The sequence below is a fragment of the Echeneis naucrates genome, chromosome 3 (assembly GCF_900963305.1).
Source record: "Echeneis naucrates chromosome 3, fEcheNa1.1, whole genome shotgun sequence".
Lineage (NCBI taxonomy): Eukaryota > Metazoa > Chordata > Actinopteri > Carangiformes > Echeneidae > Echeneis > Echeneis naucrates.
The window spans coordinates 197,461-216,542 of record NC_042513.1 but is presented as its reverse complement, the minus strand read 5'-3'; the positions used below and the strand labels follow the sequence as shown (position 1 = coordinate 216,542).

General features: G+C 40.6%; 1 protein-coding gene across 2 annotated transcripts in view; it reads right to left on the bottom strand.

Moving 5' to 3' along the window:
• Nucleotides 1-6,788: 6,788 nt before the first annotated feature.
• Nucleotides 6,789-19,082, bottom strand: part of LOC115040729 (anoctamin-9-like) — a 32,664-nt gene continuing 20,370 nt past the window's right edge. For both annotated transcript variants that reach the window (XM_029497712.1, XM_029497713.1), the window contains 11 exons: nt 12,767-12,803; nt 12,424-12,535; nt 11,414-11,468; nt 11,232-11,329; nt 10,495-10,691; nt 9,906-10,058; nt 8,963-9,107; nt 8,744-8,866; nt 8,557-8,650; nt 8,360-8,472; nt 6,789-7,353 (listed from right to left, as the gene is read on the bottom strand). In XM_029497712.1, the coding sequence (XP_029353572.1) occupies nt 7,320-7,353; nt 8,360-8,472; nt 8,557-8,650; nt 8,744-8,866; nt 8,963-9,107; nt 9,906-10,058; nt 10,495-10,691; nt 11,232-11,329; nt 11,414-11,468; nt 12,424-12,535; nt 12,767-12,803 (1,161 nt within the window). In that variant the 3' untranslated portion in view covers nt 6,789-7,319. The remainder of the gene's footprint in view (nt 7,354-8,359; nt 8,473-8,556; nt 8,651-8,743; nt 8,867-8,962; nt 9,108-9,905; nt 10,059-10,494; nt 10,692-11,231; nt 11,330-11,413; nt 11,469-12,423; nt 12,536-12,766; nt 12,804-19,082) is intronic.

Genomic DNA, 19,082 nt, shown 5'->3' with positions numbered 1-19,082 from the left:
GGGGGGACCTTCCACAGCTACTTGTATTATAAAGTTGCTATGTTACCACAAAAGGTCAAGGGAGTCTGTCTGTGCAGATCCTGAAAACACAGAATGAGTGCAAACATGTTTCTGAATCTTGCTAAAAACACCACATATATTCTTATGGACTTGATGACCTTGATTCACAGCTATTATATGCAAAAACAGTTGTCAATCATAATGGATGAAATGAGACAGTTTTCTTCGGCTAAGACAATGAGTTGGATATGTGACTCAGTGAAGGATAGGGGCCTATTCTCTCAGACTAGAAGTGGGCAGAATAGTGTGAAGAGCAAAGTGAGCGTGGTTGGTAATATGGTGAACAGGCCAGTCAGAGAGGGAAATATGGAGCAGAAAGCTAGAGTTAAATGGCCGAGGGCAAATAGTAGCAAGGAATGGGAGACAGTCAACAAGAACTTGTCAATAATTCTGAGCAGACTAGAAGGAAACGCAAGCGATAGATTAAAGAAGATGGGAGACATAATTTACTCCAATGGTGTCGAAAGATTTGGGGTGCAAGATAGAAAGAGGGTTGAAAGAGTACAGGTAGGTAAGTCTAGACAGCAAAGAGAAATGGAGAAATTAGTTCGACAGAAGACAATTAAGAAAGCAATGGAAAAGAGCTACAGAGGAAGAGAGGGAGGGAATTAATGTGTTGCAAGAGGGGTTGAGAAGTAGGCTAAGAGTACTCAGAAGGGCTGAATATCTTAGGAAAAAGAGAAAAAAGAAAGAATATGTAAGGACAGCGTTTTGCAGGGACTCATTCAAGTTTGTTAAAGGATTGTTTAACCAGGACAAGGGAGGGCAGCTTAAAGCAACAAAGATAGAAGTAGAAGAGTGCCTGAAAAACACATATTAAGATTTTGAGCAGAATAGAGTATTAGGGCTTTCACCTGACATGCCACCATTAGGGGGAGATAGATCAGGAAAGATCTTCAAGATTTTCAAACCAGGACAACATAACCCTGTCACATCAATCACAACCAGCCATATACAAACTCAGACCTCAGGAGAGCACCAACAGGAATCAACAATGGACAGTGAACATCAACCAACTGCCACACGAACAGAGACAACCCTACAAACTCCATCCTGGGATCCTTCGGAGACTAAACGGTCACTAGTAAATCCCACATCTACTCCATTACTACTCAGAACAGTAAAGAACCACCCAATTATCTACACCGCCATACCAGAAAAAAATCCGACACAGGGATCCCGCCTCCTGGTCTGCCCATACCACTGGCTAACACTCAAACTGACTCACACCAGACTCTGACACCACTGACTCAAACAAACATAACCCTTCCCTCACCAACCAGACAGAAACTGAACTACCACCTTGCCAGACCCAACCGCAAATTACAGGATTGGTTCCTTATCTTTGGGTTATGTACCTGAGACTCGCAGTCATCAAACCCCAGCTTAAAAAGCCTAATCTTGATCCAGATGTTTTGGCAAACTACAGACCCATATCGAACCTTCCATTCATTTCTAAAGTCATTAAGAAAGCAGCAGCAAACCAATTACATGACCACCTGGATGGGAAAGGTTTGCTTGAAGAGTTTCAGTCAGGATTTAGAGCCCATCATAGCACAGAAATAGCGCTGGTTAAAGTCTCCAATGATATTCTAATGGCTTCAGACAATGGATCAGCCTCCATATTTCTCCTTTTAGATCTTAGTGCTGCATTCGACACCACAGATCATAATATTTTATTACAGAGACTGGAACATGAAATTGGGATTAAAGGAATTGGTGGTTCAAATCCTATTTATCAGACAGACATCAGTTTGTTCATGCTAACAATAGTTCCTCCTCATGCACTGTAGTCAGTAATGGAGTCCCACAGGGTTTGGTAGTTGGACTCTTTCCTTTTTACTTTTATCTTTTGACTCTTTACTTACTTTTACTCTTTTATCTGCTTCCTCTAGGCAACATTATGAGGAAACACAGCATCAACTTTCACTGTTATGCAGACAATACTCAGCTGTACCTATCAATGAAGCCAAATGAAGTCAGTCAGATAGTCAGACTGCAGACATGTCTTGAACACATAAAAGTCTGGATGACCCACAACTTTTTACTTCTCAACTCTAACAAAACTGAAGCTATTGTACTTGGCCAAAAGCACCTCAGAGAAACACTATCTAATTATCTAATCAGTCTGGACAGCTTTACTTTGGCTTCCAGCTCCACTGTAAGAAACCTTGGAGTAACTTTTGCCCAGGACATGTCCTTTGTCCCTGACATCAAACAAGTCAGTTGGGCAGCTTTCTTCCACCTTAGAAACATTAGGAAAATCAGAAACATCCAATCCTAGCAAAACTAGTCCATGCATTTGTAACTTCTTGGCTGGACTACTGTAACTCATTACTATCTGGAAGTCAAATCAAATCAAATCAAATCAGATTTATTTGTATAGCGCCAAATCATAACAAAGTTACATCAAGGCATTTTACATATAGAGCAGGTCTAGACCAAACTCTTTATAAATTTATTTATAAAGATGTCCAAACAAATCTCTGAAAGGCCTTCAGTTGATTCAGACCGCTGCTGCACGAATATTAACAGGAACTAGGAAAAGAGATCACATCTCTCCCGTGTTAGTTGCTCTTCATTGGCTGCCATTAAAATAAAGAGTAGAATTTTAAATCCTTCTGTTAATATATAAAGCTCTTAAAGGCCAAGCTCCATCAAATTTTAGAGAGCTCATAGTTCCTTACTGTTCTAGTAGGCCACTCCACTCTCTAGATGGAGGTCTACTAGTGGTTCATAGAGTCTCCAAGAGTAAATCTGGAGGCAGTTATTTCTGTTATCAGGCTCCTCTGCGATGGAACCAACTTCCAGTATCGATCTGGGGGAGGCGGACTCTTCAGCAATTTTCAAGACCAGCTTAAAACGTTTCTGTATGACAGAGAGTATAGTTAAAAAGTTAAAGTGCTCTACTCTTTAGGTATGCTGCTATAGGCCTAGGCTACTCCGGGAAGGACTGAGCATCTCTCTCTCTCCCTCCCTGCCCCCTGCATGCACTGATAAGAACCATGCTTCTTAAAAAATCACTGCTTCACCCAGCTCTAAGCATGTGTACTGCATTTACTAACCATGTTTTCCCGAAGTCTCTGTCTCTCCCAGCTCCTCTCCTCTCTGTCCCTGTCCTCATCCTGCAGGTGGTGACTCATCGCCATCCCATGTTCCTGCAATGCCCATTACTCCCTTATCCTCATGAATTTCATACTACAGCTCATCTCCATGAACTTCATGCAGCATCATATTCCTACCTACACCCCCTTCTTGCCTCTCTCACTCTTTCCCACTCTCAACCCAAACATTTTTTTTTTTTTTGATAACAGTTCCTCATGTTGCTCAAGAATGAACTCAGTGAAAGAAACCAGCACACATCTGGGCCACAGTCTGGTTTTATTCTAGCCCACTCGGGCCCAAACACTTTTAGAGTCAGAGTTGGCTACTCCATACTGCAGACATCTCCAAATCCAGTCCTGTCCTGCATGTTTTAGACGTTTCCTGCTCCAAGACACCTTATTCAAATTAGTTGCTCCTGATCAGACTTCAGCAGAGCTTGATGACTTGCTGCTTGCTTGACAGTTAGTTCAGAGAGAAAGTCAAGGTTTATGGACCCTTCGGTGCAACGTCAAAGAAATATGCGCATGCATCTTGGGGTCAGAAAACGACTGAACTCTCACAAAGTCTATGGAAGAACGTCACTTTGCGTAAGCTCTAACAGGACAGCTAAATGCCTAAGGGCCATTCCATTGGCTTAATTTAACTAAACACAAAATAAATAGTAAAGATCTGTGCATTTTGGTTGTTATTCTGTCAAGTTTCTCTTAAACAAAATTATGACTTTCCTGGATTCTGACTAGGCAAAGCCATTGTCAATCAACAGTCCATCCAATCGGAACATCACAAAGCAATGCCTTGTTGTAACATTGTTGGCTGTGTGAATAGAACTGGCAGTGTTTTTTTAAGTTTTTCAGGTTACCTGCATGATCTCACCCATTCAAAAAAATAGATGCCGTTTGAGGCTCCAAGCACTGAGAAGGAGAATACTGGAATGATGCTACTGCAGTCAAAGAGGCTCTGTTTGTAATGCTCACTTCATCTCAGGTACATTATCATTTATTAACCCTTTCTGTTAGATTACATTGCCTGGATTTCACAGAAAATCTTTCTTAAATGCTGATGAAACATATGACACATATGCTGCCTAAAGCATTTTTTGGTGGACACTCACGGTGACTAACCTATCACACTGTTGCAACTGGAGCTGTTGCAGCTCACACACACAGTAGCAGGAAAACGTCTACCTTGACAACAACTTTGCCTTTGAATGCTCTGGACTCGCCATTGCCGCAGGCTATCTCTGATAGTTTGTGTGAGGCTGCTGTACATGTGTGTGTTTCTGTGTAAACAAGGCCCACCTCTGGTTGGCTTACCATGAAATCTACCTTAGCCAATCATCACTTATGCAGTTGTATCCTACCCCTCACCCTCACCAAAAATAAAAAAAAAAACACCATTGCAGCACTTGTGGCTGCTGTCTGAGAGCCAAGTCAGGTGGCAGCTTCAGTGAGTTGCTTTACTTCACACTTCAAAATGCACCACATTTAATTGTCGGTAACAGTAATGCTGTTGTAATGATGGAAATAGTAAATAGTTTAAAAGGATTTATTGTCATTGTCACAGAGTACAACAAAATTAAGTTTAGAGCATCAACACTGCCTAGTTTGATGTGAAATCTGTGCCACAGGTGCTTAGACCCCAGAATTCCCAATAAATAACCCCATAATAACCCAGTCTAAACATTTTGCCGCCTATGGTATCCGTGCAACATCATAGAAGATACATGAAGATATTGACAGTGCAACAATGCGAAGTCCAGTTCATACTATTGTTAGTGGATGTGGCTGTTGTCCGTGGTAGGGGGGCAGTGTTCAGTAGTCTTATAGCCGGAGGATACAGGCTATTGGACAGCCTTGTTGTTTGGGCCTGTATGGACTTGTACCTTCTACCTGATGGCAGCACATGGAACAAATGATAAGCAGGGTGGTGGTAGTCACACAGGATGTTCTGCACTTTCCTTAGACAGCGAGTGGTGTAGATGAAACTTATCTCTGGGAGAGGGGTCACCGTTATTTCCCTCACTGCTACTATTTATGTATACTAGTAGTCAGTGCTAAGAGGCACTTCAACATTAGAAAGTGTTTTTTGTTTACATTTTTGTATGTTTAATTTTTTTATTTTATCCTGCGGTGTAAGTAATAGGCAAGGAAAAAGAGGCAAGTCTACTATGAAGTGTACTATTACGTGTTGTATTTGTTAACCAACTGTTAACTTCAAGCAGCGATCCTCATATATATATTTTTTTTTTCACAACAGCCACGTTAGCAGAGAAAAGTCAAGGGGAGAGCCACACGGATTTTACTCCAAACACCTGACGTTTGATTGCTCATCCCCTCTCCAGCGTCTTCATGTTAATTTTCGTTTGCTGCTTTGTCAGACTCTTTATCTTCACTATTCATTACAACGCTCTGTGTCTGTCCGCCTGGATTTTGGCCTTTTTTTTTCATTAGAAACCAATCAATTTTACGGTGGCTAGCGGAGCTACAGTAACTTCACCAAGTGTAATGGTGTTGTAAACAATGCTGTAAGCGTGCTGCGTTGCCAGGTTTGACAATGAAAGGAGACGTATAATGCAGATGTTATGAATAGCACATTTGAAAAAAAAAAAAATATTGGCTCGGTTACCTTATTGTTATAGGCTACCACACTAGCAACCAATTAAAGCTTGAAGAGCAGCGCAATGAGTATCTCTGACATAATTCAGTGCCAGAATTGTTTGGAACTTATTCTGACAAGCAAAATAAATAAATAATTTTGGGAGGAAAAAAAAGTCTCTTTATGCACAAAGCACATACCGAAACTGTGACCCAAAAACAAGGATCATACTGTGGGCTACCTGTACTGATGCACCCCTAGTAGGTAGTTAGCTTTTATTTAGCTGTCGCCTAGCGCTCTCGTTGACAGTAAAAGTAATAAGTAAATAAGTCGGCTAAAAGTAATTTTTTTAGGTATTCCCTGCGGTTCTTAATGGGCAATGAAAGCGCATATTTTGAATAATTTGGTGGAGGATCGTAGACTTCCATGCTCTCTACTATGCTCTGCTTTGTGAAATGGATTGGAAGACTTTATTCTGAACTCACGGCAGAGAAGAGCAACTTGGGGTACACACCATGGTAAGGCTCAGAACAGCATTTCTTCTTCCACACATCCTTGTCTTGTAGATCACAACAGCACCACATTGTGGGTTATATTTAATATATCCACTTCACCTTACTACAAATACATTTGGCTAAGGATGAATAAAAGAACACTCGGATTGCCACAATATTCATTTTTTAATTATAACAATTGTCACTTACCACTACAGTGTGAAGATGTTTAGTACAACATAGGAGACACAGCATCTGGCGGATCTCACTAACACAAGGCTCAGTACAGTTCAGGTGATTTGCTGAGAAAATTGTTATGGATCAAAAATATTGTGCAACAAGTCAGGATTTCAGGAGTTTGGTCTGATGAATAAGGTAAAGTGCTTAAAAAATCTTTATTAATAATTTACTTCAGTATTTAGTCAATATCATTTATTTAGTTTTATTATAATTTATTACTATCATTTATTGAGTCTAATTTTGAAGAACAGACTTCATTTTAAGTGATAGCCATGAATTTATTTTCTTTTTAGCTTTTTGACATTGACATACGATGACTCAACTCTCGTAACTTGGGTAAATTTAGGGATTCACAGAGCTATGAAGTCGTGAATAAAAAAAGTCTTTTTAATGAGCGTTTAGTAAACTGTATCCTCCTGAGCTTTCTACACACTCCTGAATTTCCGTCATGTCATTGTACATTATGAAGTTACCAGTACAAGTGTAGATATTAGGACAGTCTGATCATGTCACAAAAGAGTGTTAAAGATGTTTTATGGAATCATTTTTTTGTAAAACAAATTTTGATGTAAAACACTACATGGCTATTATGCATGAGGTTTCCTCTGCTACAACTGGTGTTTAAAAAGTCAGGCGGTTCTTTTGTGGTAACATGTCAGCAGCAAAAAATTTAAAGTTCAATATCACACCATAAACGTTTGCAAAATAAGTCTCATGGTCCAACAGCAAATATAAATTATAGAAATAATGGTTAATCTTTTTATTTCACATGGAAGAGAGGAGAGGAGGAGATCTAGAGGAGATCTGAAGTAACTTGTGAAAATTTCAAACGTCGGTTGATCTGCTGCGTTTCATCTCACTAAAATAAAAGAAAGACAGCATAGACTGTAAGATCCTGTCATTTTTTTAATCGTATTTATACCAGGCATTAAAATGTGTCATATTGTTCTTGAGAGTTGTGGAGAAGGCTTGAGATCGCAAACTTCCTGTTACCTATACAATAAAACTATAATTTAAAGCACATGTAATAAATATGTCCTCACAAAGAAATGATATTATGTGCTATGAAAAATGAAAGTCTGACTAACTGAGATGAGAAAGTGAGTGGCATAATAAAAGTTGATAAAAGTTTTATGAAGTCCCTGAATTGTCAGACAAGGGAAGTGTGACTCAGTTTGACAGTTCATGTGAAAGAAAATGTTATCAAACATAATTGGAATTGTAAAAATCTTTGAGAGACATTTTTTCCAACCAGGAATGGATTACAGGAGTAAAGTTGCATATTTTGGAATCAGAAGTTCTTTGGCTCATTCCGGATTTCAGTAATTTCCAGATTATAAGACGCTACTTTTTTCACACGCTTTGAACTCGGTTTAAACAACTATGCGGCTAATTTATGGATTTTCACAGGTAACGAGCTTCATGCCACCAATACATTTAGCGTCACATCAGACCAATGAAACTACCCAACAGGTCACAGTGCAAATTAAATTAAACGCACCCGCACTAAATTCTTCAGATCAGTCATTTATTTTGCGCTTCATACACACACCCTTATCATGGAAAACACACAAAGCAATGCATATGATGCAGCTTTCAAGTTAAAGTCAATCAATTTGGCGAAAAGGCGAAATCTTTCTGTGTAACATAATTCCTGTGGCTTATATATATGTACAAAACTGTTTTTCTCTTTAAATTTAGTGGGTGCAGCTTATATTCAGGTGCGCTTTATAGTCCGGAAATTACGGTACAACTAAGTATGTTGTATTGTAGCACATTTGAAGACACATAATATCAGGTGTAAATGTTACTATTGTGTTTTCACAGCTTGTTTTGCAATGTTTGTTACATTACTGTTGACTCACCGGAGCTCTTCCTTAAGCCGAGCCAGTTTGTCATGCAGACGATCATTCTTCACCTGAATGGGGTTGTTGGGAACGAACCAGGCAGCTATAAACTTACACACCACCACAACATGCTGCAGAAGCACAGACAAGACAGTTTAACTGGCCTCATCACTTAAAAAGAACATCACTGTCTTATTCTCTTCTACAGTACAAACCTCAAACAGGATGACAAAGGCAAAACGAACAGCAAGGACCAACCAGAACTGAGAAGTGAGGGTGTAGTCCTCATCACTCCTGTAATCTCTGTAACTGCACACATGCCACAGTTTGTCAAGTTATCAAATCTATTATTCACTATTTCATATGTTTGGACAGAGCTGAATCAGAATAAGAACTTCTAACCTGCACTGTGTGACAGTGACTCCATTCTCAGTCCTCATCTGATTCATTTGGAAGTCCTTCAGAACTGCTGAGTGGCTCATAAAAGCGGTTGACAATGTGTCATTAATATAGCCCTGCATGCAGCTGCAACAACACCAAAGACAACACACATGATGAGACACAATACAGACAAACTCAGAGTGTGTGTCAGGGGATTGTCCAAGCTGAAACATGACTGACTGTAGATGAGTGCTTCCATTAGCACATGGACCATAACGGTACTGATAGACAAGGCGTGGAATGAAATCTGAAGACACTCCAATGACAAGGCCGTTTGCAATAACTGCCAAAACACCAATGACCTCCAACACCTTCGTCCACACACCTGTATGGAAACACAGCACTGTTACACACAAACAGACATCTGCATGAGAGAACACAACAGTGTTACGTACAGACCCACACCTGCTGAGAGAATACTGTTACACACAGATGTACCTGCAAAAAGAACACTTAACTGTACATAAAGTCATGCGACCTGAGAGTGAATGCTTTTTTCTTTCTCTATCCACTTACAAAACTAAAGTAAACTGAAGTGAAAAAGAAATTGCTTTTTGCAGCACGGTGGCATGGTGGTTGGCAAACAAATAAGTCGCTGGTTCGGTTCCCAGGCCTGGGGCCTTTCTGTGTAGTTTGCATGTTCTCCCCATGCCTGCGTGGGTTTCCCATCCAAACACATACATGTTTAGGTTAATTGATGACTTTAAATTAACATTCATTTGAGGACATAAGAAATGACAAAGGTTTCATATGTGTCATGGTGGTTGGCGCTGTTGCCCTACATCAAGAAGGTCACATGATTGGTTCCTGGGCCTGGGGCCTTTCTGTGTAGTTTGCATGTTCTCCCCATGCCTGCGTGGGTTTCCCATCCAAACACATACATGTTTAGGTTAATTGATGACTTTAAATTAACATTCATTTGAGGACATAAGAAATGACAAAGGTTTCATATGTGTCAGTATAAGGATGCATTAATGTATCACTGACGTGTTTAAGTTCTGACTGAATGTTGCCCTTTCTGCAGTGAGTTTGGTTTTACTATGAAAACTACTATTCTCACGCACTATGAGAATGATTCGGTAGGGTCAAATGTATATCAATCACAACCAGACACAATTCTCACCAATGTCATTGGTCTTCTTGGGAACCAGACGGCGTTCCAGCTGGACCATCTTGATGGCATCTAATCGAATCTCAAAGATGTTGTTGATGAGAGCCAAAAGGGGAGCGAGGGGGAAGGCAGCCACAAATATGGTGGTGAAACTGAATTGGATGACTAAAATATATAGAGTAAAACCATAGAACGTTTAAATCTTTTAAACCTGTGATTAATTGTGATTAATTAAAATAAAGCATTAAAAAATAAATCGGTACACATCAAATATTGACTCTAGACTTTGTAGATTTCAAACAACTGTATTTAATTGTAAGCTACATTAAGAATTCTTGAGAGAGCAGAAATAATGATAATACTTTCTGCCTACAGACTGTTGTAGTTTATACAGTTAAAAAAGATAATGTATTGATTGAAGTGAATTTCCAGTGTAGTTGAGGTCATGATCACCACTATGTGATGCATCTTACTCATACTTCCATTGCAAATATAGCTAGGAAACTGAGTTGGTCGACTTAGTGTATTTGAATGAAATAGAGAATGGTTCACCAAAAGCTGTTAGGCCTCTGTCTGCTCCAAGAATCTGCTGTGGACCTACCCATCTCCAGGAACTCATTGAAGAGGCTAAAGGCATCTGTGTTGGCCAGGTGGTAGTTGCGCAGCCAGTCCCGAAGTTTGCAGATGTCACATGGTTCAACACATCCCTGTTCATCACGGCAAGCCTTCCTGTAACAATGACCACACTTCCTCTCCAGCGTCTTTGCAGCATTTCTGCTCACACAACTCTTTAGCCAGCTGAAAAACACAGAAATAGAGTCTAATATGTTCTGAACTGTGAGATCAACCTTGTGAGTTCTAGGCAGTAGCTACACTTATCCCAATATTAGACCTTCAATGCTAATCCTTCAACTGTTGTAAATATTGCAATATTAGCATATGTATACATGTGGAGTTCTAAATGGCATTAATGGGCCAAGAGAACATGTTAAGACAATTGCATGAACAGATTATATGATATGTAATGATTACTGCACCCCAAATCACCAACAACCGCCACATAGACACAATACACTGGGACCCTCCAGTGTAAGTGTACCAGTTGGTAGAGTAAAAGGGAAAAATATTGCAAGGTTAGATTTTAGGACTAGGCAGGCTGGGTTTAGGGGCGGTGACTGTTCTGTTATGTATTTTAATGTGCAAGCAAAAAAGGCCTAGATCCTGGAATCAGGATGTGTGTATCTGTGGACTGAGCAACTTCATTTATTCATTTAAAAAGAAAGAAGACATGGGCCTTTACCTTTTGAACTATATGGACCTGTAATTCAAAACACTCACGGCACTGTGAACTCAAAGATGTTGTTGATAGTCTGTTTGAGCAGCATGATCACAGCCATCTGGATGAAAAGGTCTGTCAAACATCCACTCGGATGGCACTACAAGGTGCATAGAATGTATTAAGAAGTTTGACCTTGTTGCAAATGTAATGAGTTTCAATATAAAATGATTTGTATACTCACCTCCTCCAGCCTCCAACGAGCAATACGCAAATAGTTTCCTGGATGGCCATTTATCCTGTAAGAGAGCATCTATTTCACATAAACATTCAGCATTTTTGGAATGGTCTGTATACAGTAAATTTTACCATAGTGATGGTGATGCTAGTGAACTATACCTCCTAGCAGTGAATGCAAATTGAAAAGGTGGAACTACTAATATAATACAATTCAGTATCCTCACTCCCTGATCAGTTCACCACAAATCTGAGGTGAAACACGATTTCAAAAGCAGTCTGAAAACTTCATCACACCTGAGCTTTCAGTTAGTGACCTATTTGATCACTTCAGATCTGGTATGTGTTATCATTCATCCACAAGCAGATCTGTGTTAAGCTGAATAAATTTGTTTACTTAAATCTCATTCATACAGTAGGGTCCATGTGATCCTGATGAGGACAGTAATGCAAACTTCCTGCTTCCAGACAGTCACAGTAGAAAATAGGTTGTAAGGCTCATCTAGCGATATTATTCTCTTTGTTCACCATCTAAAATGTTGTCCATTCTGTAAATATACCTTGCTCCATTATTTTGGACATATCACATCTGTTAGATGTATTAACCCTAACCCTAACCCTCTCTTCTTCAGTAAAGCTAAATTACGTACTTCATTAGTTAATAATAAAATAAAAATGATTACTGATGACCTTCTGCTATACACCTCATTTGCCAGTCTTTGCTAGTTGAAGGTCTGTTCTAAGACAACATCAACAAAAGTAAAGTGTGTTTCCAATGTTCACTTCTGTGTTTTCCATCACTATCTACTATGCTATACTCAAGCACAACCTGACTAAATGTGATCAACCTACCTTGCAGTTGATAGTGTGCTCTTTGTACAATGACACAAATAAGTGCAGCAATAAATATCAGTACATTTTATTAGTCATGATTAAGCGTGGCTTAAGTATCAGACAAACTGAAATATTCGACTGAAATATTTCTCCTGAACAAGGAGACAGTTACAGACTGATTACCTGCCCAGGAAGAATGCCACGTAGAAGAGTGAGGAAAAGAGAGTGAAGAACTGAAAGGTGAACATCTTGACTGTAAAGCTTCTCTCAGTGGCAGCCAATGAGTTTGTTTTCTCTAAGGACAAACAAACACAAACACACACATTGAGAGCACATATGGAAAAAATGCATTGATGTAACTAAGATATTTCAAACTTGAACCGGGTGTGTGCTATACTTGTCTATTGTATTGCATTTATGAGATGAACTATGTCTATTTTGATATTTTTGCATTGTTCTATTTTGGCTTTATCGTAAAACTTACTAGTAATTGAAAATGTAATAAAACTTCTAATTTAATTCTCACCTATGTCACACAGTTTCAGGGAAACCCACCGATTTACCTACAGGGGGAATTGAACATAAAAAATTTTGTAATTACAATAATGGCAGGTAGACCTTCAAAGGAGCAGAACTATTAGTTTCACAATGCAATGAATTCAAAATGTTTTGAGAATTTTTCATGTTATGTTTAAATTTTATGCAATATTTTTAAATAAAGTATTAAATTCTATGTGGTAAACTGAAACCTAATTTTATAAATGCAAAACTAAAAAAAAAAAAAACAAATTGGTGCCACACAAGATCCTGTGGAAGGCCTTCAATCACTTCGGCATACCAAACCAGATAATAAAATTGGTCAAGAGCTGCTTTCAGGATCTCCAGTTTTGTGTAACAGCTGAAAACAACACCACTGCTTGGCAGGATCTGGGAATTGGGATTACAGCTGGCTGCACAATTTCCCCCTTTGGCATGAAGAATGCCAAAGGGGCAATTGTGTGGCTATGAAGCTGATCATACGGGCATCTCACTGGGTAGTGGGAGGTGAGAGGAACATGAGTGGCCTGTGTCTTCCACCTATTAGAGCCTACATGGACGACATGACCATCATCACAACAACAAAACCATGCACTAGATACTCACTGCAGAAACTCCAGGAAAGCATCCAGTGGGCAAGAATGGAGTTCAAGCCAAGCAAATCACACAGCATCTCCATTGTTAAAGGCCAACTAACTGGTGAGCGGTTCCACATCAGCAATGGACCAATCCAAAACAACTCGGGCTGGACACAGCTAACGGTTTCAGGCAGATCAGCAACTGTGCACTAACAGGGAAACTGAAGCTCTGGTGCCTCCAGGGTGGGCTGCTTCCCAGACTTCTATGGCTGTTGACCATTTACAAGGTCTCGCTGAGCCATGCCATCGAATGGAAAGGCAAGTGAACTCTCATGTGAGGAAGTGGCTCAGACTTCCAAAATGCCTCAGCAGCATTGGACTCTACAGTGACAGAGCCCTGTCACTGCCAATTTTTAGTCTGGTTGAAGGGTTAAAATGTGACAAAGTTAGGGCTGGACATGTCCCTCACCGACTCCTAGGACCCCGTAGTGAGAGGTACTGCTCCTACCCAGCCACAGCTGTGCTACAGGCTAAATCTGCTCTCTTCCATCGTGACGCAGTGGGCCATGTCCAACAAGGCAGAGGAGGCCTTGGCCTTGGAACCATAACCCGTCTCTGGCAAAAGGCATCTGCAACCGAATGCCAGGCCATGATGGGAGAGGAGGTTTGCTGACAGAAGCCAGATTTTCCAAAGCTATAGCATAAGTGAAATAGGGCTGCTGGATGAGGTGGGAGGGTTTCAAAAAGAGGAAACTCACATGTAGTGACCTCTGGGGCATAAAATCCAACAGACATAACTTCATCACCCGAGCTACGTATGATGTGCTACCCTCTCCCACAACCCTGCAGCTGTGGCTTGGATAGGTCCCATCCTGCCCCCGTGCACAAACCCAGCAACATTCAAGCGTATCTTGGTTGGCTGTAGGTCCAACTTCATGTAAGGCAGATACACGTAGAGACACAACCAGGTCCTCAGGTGTCCAGCCGATAAACTGGAGTGCAAGATAGTATCCAACAATGCCCAACCCTTCAACAACCAGGATGTGCCCCTATATGCTGAGGTCTAGCCCGTCAGCCCCTAATCCGGGCCCATTGAACGTAGTCAGGGCATTAGATCAGAGGCTCATTCTCCCCCCGGGTATTGCAACGAACACATTATAACCAGACCTTGTCATCTGGTCTAATTCCTGCCAACTCACCTACATCATCAAGCTGACAGTTCCCTGGGAGGATGCCACTGAGAAAGCGTATGAGCATAAAAAGCTGCGGTACACAGGACACCTTCACCTATCTAGACTCCCATTTCTCCTGAAATCTACACAGAAACCCTCAGAACTCTTATAATCCTGAGTAAGATGGCAGGAAAAGCATAGCATCATTCACTCCACCAGTTCCTACCAGCACCACTTGATTCTCTTCCCCTGTTCATCTTTCCACATCTTGTCCGTCCTTTGGTCCCCCTTATATTCACAGAGGAGTAGCACTGCCCTCCCTGCCACACAAAGGTCATTTCACTCAATAAAGATCAACAAATTAGCACCAGGGAGGGCTGGTGATGGTAACACACACACATGTAAATAATAAAACATTTGGCTGCCAGACTATAACTGCATCAACCTCTTTTAAAGTTAACACACACTGTGTGTTATACTATGAGGACAAATGCAGACAAAAGAAAAGCTGAGATACACCAACTTAGCAGCTGAGGCAGAGGACAGAGGGTGCAAAATAAAAGTGTGCCCGGTGGAGATGGGGTGTAGGGGTTTTGTAGCCAAGACACGTACAAATCACCTTGGGGAGGTTGGAGTTAGGGGACAGGTTCACGGACAGGCTAATAAAGAGCTGGCCAACACCACTGAGAGGAGTCATTGGCTCTGGCTGGAGAGGAGTGACACCATCTGGGCTACTAAGGCACAAAACTAACCACTGGACACACACCCAGGCTTGATCAACCTGTGGTGAGCCTGCCTCAGTGTAGGGTGTTTTGTGATAAATGGCTGAAACACCCTGTGATGCAGGTACACAACTGATGATGTGTGCCATACTGTAGTTTTCTCTGGCCCCCTTCCCAATCAGACCAATGATGACATGTGCAGCCGCATGTCGTCATTCAACCACTGACTGTCGAGGTGGTGTTCCAAAAAGAACGTGGGCTACATAGATAAATGGAAGACATTCTGGGGGAGACCTGGTCTGATTAGGAGAGATGGTGTCCATCCCACCATGGGTGTAGCCGTTGTCATATCTAGGAATATGGCCGAGTTTACTACAAAGCTAAAACCCTGACAACCCCAAGTCGAAAAGAGGAGGCAAAGCCACATTTTAGACACTCCTCTGCGCCTGAGTCAAAGTGGATCCCTGTCGAAAGTCACTAAACCCGAAGTTAAACAGAAGAGGAGCTAAAACAAAAACTTGAAATAAAAATAGCCACACATTTGGTCTCAAATACCACTGCAATTAAATGCTGACTGTTGAATATTTGATCACTATCATCAAAATCATTGCTAGTTAACAATCTCATAGCTGATCATCGTATTGATTTATTTTGTATAGCAGTAGCCTGGCTGCAGCAGGATGAGTATGTTAGTCTTAATGAAGCTACGCCCCTCACTCATGTTAATTTCCATGTCCCTCAAGCCACGGGCCGAGGAGGGTGGGTGGCTGCAATATTTCAGTCAAGCCTATTAATCAACCCTAGACCAAAATCTGGCTGTAGGCCTTCTTAAAGCCTCACTCTTACTCTTTTCCACTCAAACTGGACAAGTGACAAAAATGGTTCTATTAGTTACAGTATATAGTTTTCTGAGTTTATATCAGAGTTGGTAGTTAGAACAGATAAAAACATTTCAATAAACATGTAGATGTGACAGCCGTAGTTCTGTGTTTATTTCCCTACTCGACACAATTGGCTTTTCCCAGCATATGAACCAAGTCACTGCTTCAATCATATCCTTGATCTTATTCTGGCATATGGCATTGAAATTGAGTTAAGAATTTTTCCTCAAAACTCAGTACATACCTACCAGTACCTCGTTACATTTGAGTTTATTATAATTGACTGCACAGCATTGAGGAATAAATTCAGCTAAACAAGATGTTTATCTGAAGATGTTGTGGCTAAATTCAAATAGAACATTCGGTCATCATTCCCAACAATGCCATATCTAAATTCAAATAAGGATTTCTCCCATTCACAGGTTGATGACCTTGTTATTAGCACTATGGCCACACTGTGTTCAAATCTTGATGATGCCACACCTCTCAAAAAGGAAGTAATCAAACAGAGGAGGCTGGCTCCATGGTATAATTCCCAAATTCGTGCCTTAAAGAAGACGTCAAGGAAATTAGAAATAAAACGACATTCCAGCAAAGCAGAAGAGTTTCATCTAGCATAGAAAGAAAGCTTTAAAAATTATTAGAAAAAAAGGCTCTCCGCAGTGCTAGAAGTTCATATTACTCAGTACTAATAGAAGAAAACAAGAACAATCCCAGGTTTCTCTTCAGCACTGTAGCCAGACTGACAGAGAGTCACAGCTCAGGTGAACCAGTGTGATCCACTTAGCTCTCAGCAGTGATGATTTTACGGGCTTTTTTATAGATAAAATTCTAACAATCAGAGAGAGAATTCATCAGCTCTTACCAACATTAGACAATAATCTCCTACTGAATACAACGATTCCCAAATCAACTGCAATGCCTGTTGTGCATCTGGAATTATTTTCATCTCTGTATCTCTCGCTTCTATAGTTTCAACATCCAGATCATCAACCTGTCTATTAAACCCAGTATCGACTAGCCTCTTTAAAGAGATTTTTTACTTAATTGAACCGTTCATTCTGATCAATTTGACCTTATCTTTGGGTTATGAACCTCAGACTCTTAAGACTGCAGTCATCAAGCCCCAGCTTAAAAAGCCTAACTTTGATCCAGATGTTTTGGCAAACTATAAACCCATATCGAACCCTCCATTCATTTCTACTCTGACCTCTCATCTGCACCAGTGAAAGTGGGGTGGGGATACAGACCCTGGTTCGGGTAAGGGGCATGAAAGTATCGAGGGTGCAGGAGGTGGAGGACAAGCTACACAAGCAGATTCAGCAGCCAAACTCACAGTCCTATAATCAAACCAAATCAAACCAATACAGGCCAACTCACCTGGACTAACCACATGGTCTCAAATAGGCTCAAACAGGGAACACCCTCCACTTAAATGCTCTAAAAAAAAAAAAAGAGAAAGCAGTAGCAAACCAATGACACGACCACCTGGATGGGAACGGTTTGCTTGAAGAGTTTCAGTCAGGATTTAGAGCCCATCATAGCACAGAAATAGTGCTGGTTAAAGTCTCAAATGATATTCTAATGGCTTCAGACAATGGATCAGCCTCCTTACTTCTTCTTTTAGATCTTAGTGCTGCATTTGGCACATATAATATTTATAATAATTATAGATTATATAGATCATAATATTTTATTACAGAGACTGGAACATGAAATTGGCATGAAAAGAATGCCACTAAGCTGGCTCAAATCCTATTTATCAGATAGACATCAGTTTGTTCATGCTAACAAAAGCTCCTCCTTATGCACTGTAGTCAGTTATAGAGTCCCACAGGGTTTGGTACTTGGACCAATCCTCTTTACTCTTTATCTGCTTCCTCTAGGCAACATGATGAGGAAACACAACATCAACTTTCACTGTTATGCAGATGACACTCAGCTGTACCTATCAATGAAGCCAAAAGAAGTCAGTCAGATAGTCAAACTGCAGACATGTCTTGAAGACATAAAAGTCTGGATGACCCAAAATATTTTAATTCTTAACTCAGACAAAACTGAAGTTATTGTACATGGCCCTAAGCACCTGGCTTCCAGCTCCACTGTAAGAATCCTTGGAGTAACTTTTGAGCAGGAGATGCCCTTTCTCCCTCACATAAAACAAGTCAGTACGGCAGCTTTCTTCCACCTGAGAAACATTAGGAAAATCAGAAAGTGAAACTTAAAGGCCTTCAGTTGATTCAGAATGCTGCTGCACGAATATTAACAGGTACTAGGAAAAGAGATCAAATCTCTCCCATGTTCCTAGAGTCTCCAAGAGTAAATCTGGAGTTAGATCTTTCAGTTATCAGGCTCCTCTTCTATGGAACCAACTTCCAGTATCGGTCCAGAAGACAGTTTCTAGCAATTTTCAAGACCAAGCTTAAAACATTTCTGTATGACAGAGCTTATAGTTAATAAGTTAAAGTCCATCTACTCTTCAGCTGTACTGCTATAGGCCTAGGCTACTGGGGGAAGGACTGAGCATCTCTCTCTCTCTCCAACCCTCAACCCAACCAGTCGAGGCAGATGGCCGCCCCTCCTGAGCCTGGTTCTGCCCGAGGTTTCTGCCTCTTAAAGGAAGTTTTTCCTTGCCACTGTCACCAAGTGCTTGCTCATCGAGGGATCTGTCGGGTCTCTTTAAATAATTTTATAAAGAGTTTGGTCTAGACCTGATCTATATGTGACGTGCCTTGATGTAACTTTGTTATGATTTGGTGCTATACAAACAAATCTGATTTGATTTGATTTGATTTAGCTAACCAAGGGTTGCGTCACCAGCTTGTCTGCAACAGGTTAGCCAAATAGGGTGTGATGTAAATTTTGATAGACAAAATATATATATAGAGAAAAAAAAGTTTTATTTCAATGTTACAAGATCACCTAAATCTCCAGAATCATAACTATTACATT